We start from the raw sequence: 13163 nt of genomic DNA, 5'->3' as shown, positions 1-13163 counted from the left end.
TATATAATATATCACAAATATGTGGCCATATTCTTCGGACACTTGGAAGCAACACAGTGGCTATTAGGAATCAGTTACAAAGTAAATAAGAACTAAAGAGCAGGTTAACCAATCCTTCGGGAAGTTACAAAATATTTAAAAATAAACTTACAAAAAATATTTTAAAATATTTGTATTATTGTATAACTCTATTGTAATAAGGATTATCATGACACAGATTTCACTATGTGTCTTACAAGCTACCAATGGTCTATCATGACTTTATATCTCTCCCAAGACCAATTATGTCACCAAGACTATTTAGTATATTTAATTAGAGGGGCAAGCTTTTTAGGGAATTACAGTAGGTACATGCTCCGTGCACTGTATTAGCCTAAGCACATCCATGCCATTAATTACCTGAGTAAGAATGCTGTGTTCCTTCACTGGACAACTCTGACGTTCCTCCCAGAGCACAAATCCCTTCTTTCCTGTTGATGGCTTTTCGGAAGGTTTTAGCAATATCACTGCTCTTTACCTCTTGGAAAATCTATCAATTAAAACAGTTTTGTTGATTCACAGTTTTCAAGCGAGCACAAGAATAAGCAAATTTAATTCCCTTTTACCTGGCCATCACCTATAGTGTTCTCCACAGGCAGTGAGTGGTAAGAGGGGAACTGGCTTGGGTTTCTGCAATGCTACAATACTGCTACTAAAGATGAAGCACCAATCGCACACACTTGCCAAACACATTCAGTGCCGCATGCATTGAATCCACTTTAAGTTAAAAAAAAAAAGTGTGGTTCAAAGGTGTGAGTAAATCTGCTAATTTCCCATTGCGAAGCATGGCTTTGTTCTTTTCTTAGAGGACTTTCCCTTCTTTAACTACAATTCTTAGCATACAGATAAAGACTTATAACTCAATTGAAAAACCTATTTTGTGGTAGCTCAGTAGTTCACTCAATCAAAAGCAACAGAATAATAAACAAAAATTTTGTTATGTTGGTGATATAGATGACTATCAAGAATAATAAGTACTAAGCAGGCAATATTGTCAATAGCACACAGCCCACTGCTCTACTGTGGCAACTCAATAAACTATTCAGAAAAAAAAGAAAGAATGGAGACAATAAAGGCAGGGCATGGTGGCACAGATTTGTAATCATAGCACTCAGGAGGCAGAGGTAAGAGGATCTGTACAAGTTTGAAACTAGTTCCAAGCTAGCCAGGGCTCCATAGAAAGACTTTATATCAAGAAGGAGGGGGTTGGGAATAAGGGTGTAGACACAAATTAAAAAAGAAGAGCTGGTGTGATGCAGAAGGATTGCAGGTTCACAAGGTGTGCAGTACAATGAGACCTTCTGTAAAAATAAAACTTTAAAAAGAGTGAAGTTAGCCTGGTGGTGGTGGGGCACACCTTAAATCCCAGCACTTGGGAGGCAGAGGCAGGCAGATTTCTGAGTTTGAGGACAGCCTGGCCTACAACAGAGAAACCCTGTTGTGGAAAAAAAAAATCAAACCAACCAAACAAACAAAAAAAAGTGAATTTAGAGTTGTGAAGATGGGTCAGTGGCAGAGCACTTGCCTTGTACACACAAGTCCCAGTTATGAGGAGAAGAAGAAGAAGAAGAAGAAGAAGAAGAAGAAGAGGAGGAGGAGGAGGAGGAGGAGGAGGAGGAGGAGGAGGAGGAGGAGGAGGAGGAGGAGGCGGCAAAGGAGAAGAAAAGACACACATAAAAGGCTCCTCTTCTCACCAAAGAACATAGATAACAAGGTAACTTTTATGATCTAATTGCCCAAAAACAGGGCAGAAGAGTGTGAGCTTCGTTTCCTGGTTTACTAAGGTGAATGAATGAGCATTTTTATACATCAGAAATTCTCAAATTTGCCTCACCCCAAATTTTTCTTCTGTTTACCAATGTGCATGCCTAAATTAGTCACTGTCAATTAGGGACAAGTCTAGCAACTTTCTGAGTGGGAGGGACACACATGTGGAAGTCACAGGACAGCTCTGAGGAGTTAGTTCTTTCTCTCCTTCCACCTTTACATGCATTCTGATAGATCAAATTTCAGCAGGCTTGCAAAGCAAGGGCTTCACCCACTGAGCCATCTCTCAGGCTCATAAAACTTTTTCTAAATGCCTTAGGACCTCCCTTTAAGTGGATCAACTTAACAAAAAATTGCTGAACCAAATATAACATATGTTTGGGCTTTTGGGGCTGCTGACTTTTGTTCTCCTCCCTGGGGGAAGGTCATCTCTAGCTAGCTGAGGTTCACAATATGTAGCAGATCAGACTGGAACAATCTAATCCATGCAATACCAGCCAAGCTTTAGGCAAGACACTTTTCAGAATCAGTCTTTCGGAGTATTTGTACCTTTTTGTAATTGGTCTACTTAAAGAAAGGGACTTTGTTTGTTTGTTTGTTTGATAAGTCTGCCTCTGCCTCCCAAGTGCTAGAATTAGAGGAATGTGCCATCAAGCCCAGCAAGAAAGGGACTTTTTGTTATGGTTATTGTCATTGATGTTCACAGTCACATCATCCCATTACCATTCTTAAATCCCAACTGTCTTTGGTTCTACAAACATGCTTTCATTTAGGAAAATACTATGCAATCAGCTTTACAAAATCAAGCCTCCTCTATTTTTTTTTTCTGGGAGCAGGTGTATTTTCAAAATAGGGTTTCTCTGTGTAGCTCTGGCTATCTATCCTGGAACTCACTCTGTAGACCAGGCTGGTCTTGAACTCAGAAATCACCTGCCTCTGCCTCCTAAATGCTGGGGTTAAAGCTGTGTGCCACCATGCCCAACTACTTTCTCTATTTTTGATGATGTGTCCTCAAAAGTTGAAATTTTATGTTATATCTACAGTCTTATGAGAAGATTTTTAAGATGGATGAATATATGTGTGATTATAACAGAATGGGTCCCTGAGTACATAGTCAAGTCTAATTCATGGTTAGTGGAATACTGTCCCTTCCCTTTTTAGAATACATCTGTTGTGGGGTGGAGAAATGGCTCTGTGGTTAGGTGCATTTGATATTCTTCCAGAGGACTCAAGTTCCATTTCCAGAACCACATCAGGTGGTTCACACCAGCCTGTAACTCCAGCTCCAGGGGGGTCTGATACCTTCTTCTGGACTCTGTGGGTGCACACAGGCATACACACACACACACACACACACACACACACACACACACACACTGAAAAATGAAAACAAATCTTTAGAGCACAGGCTGCCTTTCCATGGGATCTGGGTTCAATTCTCTGCATTGTGGCTCACAACCATCAGCAACTCCAGTTGTACAGGATAAGATTTCTTTTGTTTTCTCCCCAAACCTCTGCAGGCACCAAGCATACACATAATATGCACATGTATGTGCAGATAAAATACACCCACCCATGAAAAAATTTAAAAAACAACAACTAATAAACTAATAACAATAGTGACAGACACCTGCAATCTCAGCACATGGGGATGTTGATGCAAGAGGGTTGCTATGAGTTCTAGGCCAGCCTGGAAAACAGAGATCCAGGAGTGCATGAGCCATATAATGAGTTCCTGTCTCAAAAATCAAAACAAAATAGTCAGGCATGGTGGCTCACATTTGTAATCCCTGCACTCAGGATATTAAAGCAGGAGGATTGCCAGGAGTTCAAGGCCAGTCTGGTTTACAGAATGAAACCCTAGCTCAAACAAAACAAAGTGAAAAGTTAGTCTTCCTAATTGTGAACTCCACTCAAGTTAAAAAAAAAATGTGGAATATGTGAAAATCGACAGGTGTGCATTTTCTCATACCAGGCATACTGCACATCACTGCAAGACCAAAACATGTTACAGATTCAGAACTAGAGAGGAAAAGCTGTTTTTCTTGTTGTGTGTGCATTTGCTTCAAGCATTGCAGCCTTCTAAAAATTAAGTTGTTTAAATGATCATGATTCCAGCTGAATGATAAATTCAAATTTATATACGTTATGGAAAAGTGGAATAATTCAATTAAAAATATCTTCATGGTAAAATACCCTATTCTCTCTCAGGTCTGGGAAACACTGCTTGGGAATGATGTGGACAGTCTAATTAAATTTGTTGTGTCTTTGTGTGTGTGTGTGTGTGTGTGTGTGTGTGGTGCTGAGGACTGAGTCCATGTGTACCACTGAGCTATATTTGTAATCCTACCTTCCAAATATTTCTAAACATTATTTCAGCCAACCTCAAATTCGGTCCCATAATATTTACTCTTAGAATAAAACTGTTTTTTATTATGAGAATTGAAAATTCATACATCAGATTGGTTCACTACATGGAAAATCTTCATTTTCCTTTGTACTTCAACAGAGACACTGATGGAGGATAAAGCCATTTGAGTAAAGGCTTTGATTTTACAGGAATCTCCGAAATCAGAGCTAGCACAAGATTGTACTAGTTTTCTCAATGAATCTTTTCAAGGCTAAGTTGTGATCCTAATGAGTTCACTGTGTCACATTCTTTTCCCTCCCCAAGGAAGGACTTGCTTTATCATGCGGAGACAAATTCCTTGGGTACTACAGTCAGAAGACAACAGCCATTCCCAACCTATGCATCCTTTTCAGTTTCTTTGCTGGCACCTGTGGTTCTTATTTCCTTTCCTAAGCTTCAGTGGCTTTCTTTCAAAACTCTCAGCAGCCACTTAAGTTCTTCTGACCCCAAAGTGAGCCCTGTAAAGGCCTAGCAGCAAACCCCAAACAATGGAGAGGCAGGTGACTCAAGAAGGAAAGATTTCAGAAAGAATTGTAGAAAAGATTGACTGCTTCCAGGGTGGCACTTGTTTCCAATATAGCAGGTTTGAATTTTTCCTTCTTCTGGAAATTGTTGCAGTCCTCAAGTTGGAAAAGAACATTCCTACTTCTGGTGTGTGTGTGTGTGGGGGGGGTCCCTTGGAACAGGAATTACAAGACAGTTGTGAGCTGCCATGTGGGTGCTGGGAATTGAACCTGGGTCCTCTGGAAGAGCAGTCAGTGTTCTTAACCTCTGCACCATCTCTCCAGCCCCCTACTTTGATTTTAAATAGGAGAAAATCAGAGTACAAGGGGGCCTGGAGCCCTACAGTTGTCACAAAGGTTGAGCAGAAGAGAATCATTGAGCCCTTGGGGTTTGCCAAGCCTGGGTAACTTGGTGAGACCCTGGCTCAAAGGAATTAATCAGTAAAAATAGAAATAATTATTTCAATCACTAACAGCTATGGAGCATTTATTCCGTGCCTAGCATTGTTCTAAGTACTTTGCTAGTTTTAAATGATTAATCTTGTTGGTGAATTCTATTAGCAAAAGATTAAAGATTTATTACCACTACGTAAAATGAAGTTTCTCATTTTGAAAATAAGAAATTAAAACAATCATCTCTGTTTAAAAATATATTGCTCCACCAGCCTTTCATAATTGAAGAAAATAATTGTGTTAGTTTATAAGTATAAAAATCCAATGTTCTCAGTATATGGCTTAGTTGTACAGCCTTTACCTAGCACACACACAAGGCCCAGGGTTTAATACATAGCGCAAGAAAAGTCAAGATAGAAAAATATCAACATTAAAAAAACTCCAGTAGCACAGCAGGGCAGCACACACATTTAATCCCAGCACTGGGGAGGGAGGTAGAGGCAGGTAGATCTCTGAGTTCAGGGTTCCCTCCTTAGAGGGAATTCCAGGACAGCCAGGGCTACACAGAGAATCCCTGTCTTGAAAAACTAAAAACTGAACAAACAAACAAACAAACAAACAAAACCACTAACTTCCGTTTGTAATACTTAAAATGAAAACAAATAATTAATTATAGTTCTGCCTTTGAAGTTTATACACAATATTCACAGCCTCTTCTGTCCTATATATATATATATTCTTGAAAATTAATAGAAACTGGTTTTGTTGGTCCTTAGTTTACACTGAATACTACTTTAAACTCCAATTCACATAAACCCCCCAAACCTAGCATGTGAAAATACGTTCTTTCTCTTTCCTTATGCTAATAGCTGACAAGAATTGCGGTCTCTTTTTATTGGGTAGTTCAGCCATAGTCCAATTTTCTTTGATCACTTGCAAGGTGTTAAATCAGTGACAAGGCACATGAAAGTATACAGTCATTTCAATGTCTCTTTTTCTTCTAGCAGTCATGGCAGCAGCATTTTTATAGTTTATGTGGGTTACTTTACCATCATAGTCCAAGTCTGAAAACATTACTATTTTATGTATATGGGTGTTTTGTCTGCAGGTATGTCTGTGTGTCACATATGTGCTTGATGTCCTTGGAGACCAAAAGAGGGCATGGGATCCCCTGGAGGAACTGAAGTCACAGATGTTTGTGAGCTGCCATGTGGGTGCTGGGAATCAAATCTAGGACTTCTAGAAGAGCAGCCAGTGTTGCTGAGCTATTTGTCTAGGCCCCAGTTCGAGTTTCTTGATTAGTAGGGACTAACTAGAAAAGGCTACTTGCCCTCTGGACAATGCTGGCCAAGTCACTTTCTTTTTCAGAAACCCATACATGCTTGTTTTAAATTGAAGCAGGTCAGAGTGGTCACACTTTTAATTCTAGTTCTTGAGGCCAAAGCAGGCAGACCTCTGTGAGTTTTAGAATAGCCTGGCCAACATAGTCTGTTCCAGGACAGCCTGGGCTATGGAGAGAGATCCCGTCTCAAACAAAAGTGAGTGTAAACCCTTCTACTTGTAAAACATTACTTGGACCTAAAATGTTTTCCTTGATATTTTGTTGTAGAAAATCCCCACTGTTGCCCAAATTATTTTAATGAACATACTAAGGCAACTTCACCTTATTGTTTAAAAGCCACTAAAGGGTGTGTGGAAAGTAATAGTGTTTGCCCAAGATCATTTTCTTTGCAGACACATTTATAATTTTGTCTTCAACAGTACCAGTTAAACTACAAATCCTAATAAGTCAGGCTGCTGCTTTCTAGTAGATACAAAGATTCTTGGCTGTAAGCTGTATCAAAAGCAACTGAGCATAGCTCTCTACTGCTCTGGCCTGCCTTCAGTTCACAGCGACCCATGCAGGTTATGTAAGGAGACATGCAAGTGCTCAGATCAGAAACCATTTGTAACTTACTATTGAACACAGAATTCAAAGCAAAAGACTTGGGCCAGAACTGGAGACAGAAAGGATGGGAGGAAATCAGTTTTTCAAAGGGAAAATGGGAAGACCTGGTAATGATAATAATGATATGAGTTTCTAGTTTTCAAACAGTAGAGACCTCCCCTCCCCCCACCAATGACAGTTGATTATGTGTTCTTTGAGATAGTTCTAATCAGAGGGGACATATCTGAAATTCACTTGTCACAGTGAGTCATGGTAGCTCATGAGAGCATATGTTTTAATGGCAGCTATCTTGGTGCCAAGATAAAGGATAGAAAAGGAGGACAGGCGGGTTGGTCTTGATGACAAATATTAAGCACTAATTACTAGTTTACAGATACTAAAAAGGCTGCCTAATAAGATCTAGTCAAACTCAGGCTTAAAGTAATAACAAATACTCAGGCAGTATGGTATGCTGCTGTAATCTCAACACTGGGGATTCTGAGGCAGAAGGGATCACAAATTAGAGGCCAGTCTGAGCTACATAGCTGAAGGTCATCTTAAAAACCAAGTAAATGAGTTGGCCAGTGGTGGCACAAGCCTTTAGTCCCAGCACTCAGCAGATATCTATGAGTTTGAGGCCAGCCTGGTCTCAAAGCAAGTTCCAGGACAGTCAGGGCTGTTACGCAGAGAAACCCTGTCTTGAAAAACAAAACAAAACCAAGTAAATGAATAAATAAATAGTAATATCCATAAAATCTTAGGGTAGGGCTGGAGAGATGGCTCAGAGGTTAAGAGCACTGACTGCTCTTCCAGAGGTTCTGAGTTCAATTCCCAGCAACCACATGGTGGCTTACAACCATCTGTAATAAGGTCTGGTGCCCTCTTCTGGTCATACATGCTGTATACATAATAAATAAATCTTAAAAAAAAGAAATCTTAGGGTAGGCCAGGTAAGTAGTATATGCCTTTTCCCTTCAGCTCTCTGGAGGCTAAGGCAGGATGACCATGATTTTAAAGTTAGACTGTCTCAAAAACAAAACAAACCCTAACCCAAACAAAAACATAAACATGTATACTTGTTTTTTGAGGCAGGGTCTTTCTTTGCAGCCATGGGTATGTAAACCAAGCTGGCCTTGAAATCACAGAGGTCTACCTGCTTCTGCTGTGATTATAGGTATGTACCACCATGCCCTTAGGGTATTCTTTTTTCAATGAATTTTTATGTTTATAATACATGTATTCTGCAGCCCGGTTATGTGCAGTGCCTGAGGAAGCCAGAAGAGGGTGTCGGATCGCATGGAACTGGAATTACAAACAGTTGGGAACTGCAATGTAGGTATTGGGAGTTAAGCCCGGGTCCTCTGGAAAAGCAGCCAGTGCTCTTAACTGTTGAGCCATCTCTCCAGCCCCTTAAGGGTGTTCTTATCGGAGAGAGAAGCAACAGCTCTTTAAAAAGACATCTTGCAATAATCTGTTAACAAATCTAGACTAAAAATCTGTAAGTCAATAAAATCTGGACTGTAATTGCTGGCAGCTAAAATAGTTAGATCTTGATAAAGAACCACGTGCCCGTCACACATGCTGCAGGCACTGAGCTAAATGCTTACAGTGGAGAAGAGTTACAAAATCAGCCAAGAACCTGGAGGACTATTGGATGACACTAGACAAGAAAACAAAAATTGCAAATGCCTCTTCCAAAAGACAGAAAGGGTATGCTTCTAGCTTTTATTTATCAATTCCCTGGAGAGAATGATACAATTAAATACTATTAGTACAGGACTTAGAAAACATCTTCTAATCAGAAAGTTCAGCTTAGGAAGCTTCGAAGACTTATTCATATGATATCAATAAACTTATAAAGCACACTGTTCTCTATGGGGTGAGAAAGAATTCTTCAAAGATGTCATTTAGCATCTTGAAAGATGCCCCTGAAGGAGATTGTTTCTGCCCACTGTGAGCATTTGTGTTATACCTTTGTTTCTGTCAATGGACCTTTTCTTGACATTTTGTTAAGTATTCTGGTGGCTGTAAGAATTAAATTTAGTGAGCAGAATGACAAAAATGTTACTCAGTATCAGAGTATTAACATGATCCCATGGATCCCATAGAATTTAAGTATTCAATACAATAGTATTTACACTTTTTTTTTTGGTTGGAGCTGAGGACCGAACCCAGGGCCTTGCACTTGCTAGGCAAGCGCTCTACCACTGAGCTAAATCCCCAACCCCGCTAGTATTTACATTTTTAAGACTCCCACTAGACAATGGAACAACAATGACTTCTAATCACAGATTTTCCCCATACTTACATAAACAAATTCATTAAAACTTATCTTCCCATCTTTGTTTCTGTCGCCATCCAGCATGAGTTTTTGAATAATTTCTCTCACTTTATATCCCGGCAGTGGCATATTGGCTTCCTTGAAAAGCTCATGAAGTTCATAGTCACAAATGAATCCATTGCTGTTGAGATCTTTGTGGAAAGAAAGGAAAAACCAGCCAAAGAAACAAACAAAAACATAAAACAAGAAAAAAGATTAGAAATAAATTTGTAAGACCATTATATAAAAAGAATATTATCACTTCACAAGTTTGCCTAATTACAATCTTTTATTTTATCATTTGGAATGTAAGGATGTTTGGAAGGGAAATGTATATTTTAACTGACAGGGCAATGTTTTGTTTATATCATGTATCTTGTATTTTAAAAAATGTGTACTAAGCTTTACTTAAAAATAGCATCCCTGACTATAAGAAAGTGTACTTTCTGGTTAATAAAGCTATTATTAAACCATAGAACTGAGAGGAATCTTAAGTACAATACTTTATATATCAACAAAACTTTGTCATGGTATAGCATAATTTCTACTGTACCTATGCCAGAGTTTTATCCTTATTTTTTTTTGCAAAGAAGTTTTATGATATAGCACTGATTCTATCTTAAAGCACATCTGATATGAAGCAACTGCTTTCAGGCCAAGTTTTTTGTTATTGTAAACAAATGTTAATCTAAGACAATAGAGAGTTCACAAGAATAAATGCAGTGCTGAATAAAGCAGATGTTTAAAATGATTCTATAAATGTCATTTTTATTTTGGGGCTATTACAATTTATTTAGAATATGCAAAATGCTGATAAATGCTTATTCAAAACTATGAAAAGGGGAGGCAAAGCCCCCAACAAATGACTACAAGTCAGCTTTTTGAAAAAGCAGGCACATGTATGCATGTATGTATGCATATGTGTGAATAAATTTCCACTTTCACCAGAAATATCAGACATGTAAATTGAAATCTAAAGGAAGAAAATAATCTGCAAATAAGGAAATATCCCAAGATGACCATGCTACTCTACTATTTACAGAAATGTTTTATGACTAGGGAATTTACTTAGATGTTCTGCCAAGGCAGCGTTTAATCTCAGCACTTGGGAGTCAGAAGTATGTTGATTTCTGTGAGTTCAAGGTCAGCCTGGTCTACAGAGTGGGCTTTAGAACATCCAGGGCTACAGCCCTGTCTCATAAACTACATCAAGAATAACAAAAAGCCCTGCTAAGTATTATTCTTGGAACCAAAGATGTCACAGGATCAGGATATCTTGCACTTTTGAATCCCACATTCTAACCAGAATACATACTTAGAGCAGCAAGTGTGACTGTAAGAAACAGCACAATATAACAATGTAAATATAACTTATATAAGGGATATTGGAAGCAGAGAAGAGGATTAGACCAGCAGCTATTGCCCCACCTGCCACTGAGAAATTCAGAAATATCTGGACAATTTTACACTATTTGTGAGATATGGTCTTACAATAGTGCCCTGGCTAGTCTAGACCTTGCAATGACTTGTGGTGATCTATCTTCCTGTCTGAGCCTTGTATGAGCTGGGATTACAGTCATGAACCCCAACACCCAGCTCAGGTTGAAGACATTCCTGATTGCCACATCTGAATAAGAAGAAGATGCTCCTGGCATCCAGTGGGTAGAGTCCAAAGATGCCATGAAATCTCCTACAGCACATATAACACCCTTGCTCCACTGGGCAAAACAGAATGTTGCAGCTCAAAATATAAAATGTGCTGAAGTTGAGTAACTCCCGATTTTAATGACATTGTGGAGGCTGCTGCTTATATAGAATGGTTAAAGAAGGCCTTTGCACTAAGGTTCTATTTGAATATAGACTTGTGTAAGGCAAAGGCAGACATCTGGAGCAAGAGATTTCAAGTAGGGGAAAGAGCCACCACAGAGTGTGATGCAGATGTGCATGCGGGGTGCTCTTGGAACAGTAGAGATCTAGCATGCCTTTAGCAAATTGAGCAAAGGGAAAAGAGAAGCTCATTCAGTGGGTTCTTCTAGATTGCAGTACATATTTTGGATTTTTTCTGAAGTGTGAATGAAGTGTGACTCATAACAGTTAGTTTTAGGCAACCATGAAAATATTAACTATTTTATGTCCACACTTTTGTTTGGAAGTTTGTATTTGAGACAGGATCTCACTATTATAGTTCTGGCTAGCCTTGTACTTATAGCAATTCTCCTTCCTCTGTCTTTCCAAGTGCTGGGATTATAGGTACATGCCACTACATTTTGTAAAAGATCAACAATCTCATCTAAGATCAAATCACCAATTTTAAAGGCTGATGAGTATTTTTGTCTTTTTTTGTTGTTGGTAATGGGGTCCTAAACCAGGGCTACATGCTAAGCAAGTGCTTTACCTCTATCAAAAGTACTAGTACACTTAGTACAAAAGCTCAAAAAATTCTATTTTGTTGTAATGCAGTGTATCTTTACATTCCTATTAGTTTTTGCATTGGTAAAAACTGAACCAAAGCTTTATGCATGCCAAGTACAAGATCTATAACTGGATCCCAATCTATAGAGTCAAATGCTCTTAAATATTGATTACTACTTTTTTTTTTACTTATTATTACATTTGAAAGGCTATTTTCTCTGTGTTTATGTGTATGTGGGCATGCATACCATGGCAGCAGTCAGGATGGCTTGGGGGAATAGCATCTTTCCTAGCACCATGTGGGCTCCAGGAATTAAATTCAGGTCCTTGGCTTGGCAGCAAGTATCTTGACCTGGTAAGCCATTTCTCTGGCTTTTATTTAATTGTATTAATTTTTTGTGTGTGCATATTGTAATGAGGAGTGTATTTTGGGATTTAATGCTTGCTAGATAAGTACTTCATCATTAAGTTATTAACATATACCCTGACCCCTTTTTATTTTTTATTCTGAGACAGGATCTCACTAAGTTACCCAGACCGGCTTTGAACTTACACTGTAGCTCAAGTAGTCTTTGAGCTTGTGATCCTCTTGCTGCAGCCTTCCAAAGAGCTGATGTCACAGGCCTTTATGATGAGGCCCAAGACACATTTAAAATATTGCTGGAGGGCTGGAGATACAGATTAATTTGTGGAGTATTTGCCTACCATGCATGAAGTCCTGGGTCCAGTCCTTGCCTTTCTATAATACTGTGCATGGTAATATATGCCTGTAATCCCAGCACTCAGGAGGTAGAGACAGGAGGATCAAATATTCAAGGTTATTCCAGGCTAAATAAGGAGTCTGAGACCAGCCTAGGCTGTATAAATCCCTATCTTGTGTCTGCCCCCCCCCCCCCCCCCCCCCCCCCGCCAAAATCTACCAGCTAAAGTATCTTTATTTTTAAAGTACCCATCACAAGCCACTCAACATTTGTGCAGTCATTTATATTTCCTTCAAGAGAAAACAATTTTCACATTCTTTATGTTGAATTTAAGTCAAGCACTGAACTATTTGTATATATGAACTACTTATATATCGAAATGAAACCAGGAATATGTACAGTTGCTAACGAGAACAATTCAATTTGTATGGAGCTGTGGAAGAATCTGAGCAACTCTGGTATATGAACATCATAGATTTAGATGTGTTGCTCCTGAGCATATATCAATCTGGTTCTCCTACTTCCTTGATAAATTTAATATGGAGCTCAGTACTATGGACTACTTTAGATATAATGAAAAGTACATTGCATAGTTGAAGGGACACACCATGGGAATAATATAATAATAATAATAATATAACATCATATAGGACCTAATTGGAACTTGGCAACTAATTTGCACATCATCTCT

General features: G+C 38.8%; 1 protein-coding gene across 4 annotated transcripts in view; it reads right to left on the bottom strand.

Annotated features, from left to right (window-relative positions):
- Pls3 (plastin 3) overlaps positions 1-13163 on the bottom strand; it is a 91403-nt gene that overhangs the window by 17664 nt on the left and 60576 nt on the right. For all 4 annotated transcript variants that reach the window (XM_036174973.1, XM_036174975.1, XM_036174972.1 and 1 more), the window contains exons 3-4: positions 9348-9511; positions 400-529 (exon numbers count right to left, since the gene is read on the bottom strand). In XM_036174973.1, the coding sequence (XP_036030866.1) occupies positions 400-529; positions 9348-9511 (294 nt within the window). The remainder of the gene's footprint in view (positions 1-399; positions 530-9347; positions 9512-13163) is intronic.

This window comes from Onychomys torridus, chromosome X, assembly GCF_903995425.1.
Source record: "Onychomys torridus chromosome X, mOncTor1.1, whole genome shotgun sequence".
Lineage (NCBI taxonomy): Eukaryota > Metazoa > Chordata > Mammalia > Rodentia > Cricetidae > Onychomys > Onychomys torridus.
Note: the sequence above shows the minus strand (reverse complement) of the source record. Positions and strands in the feature narration are given on the sequence as shown.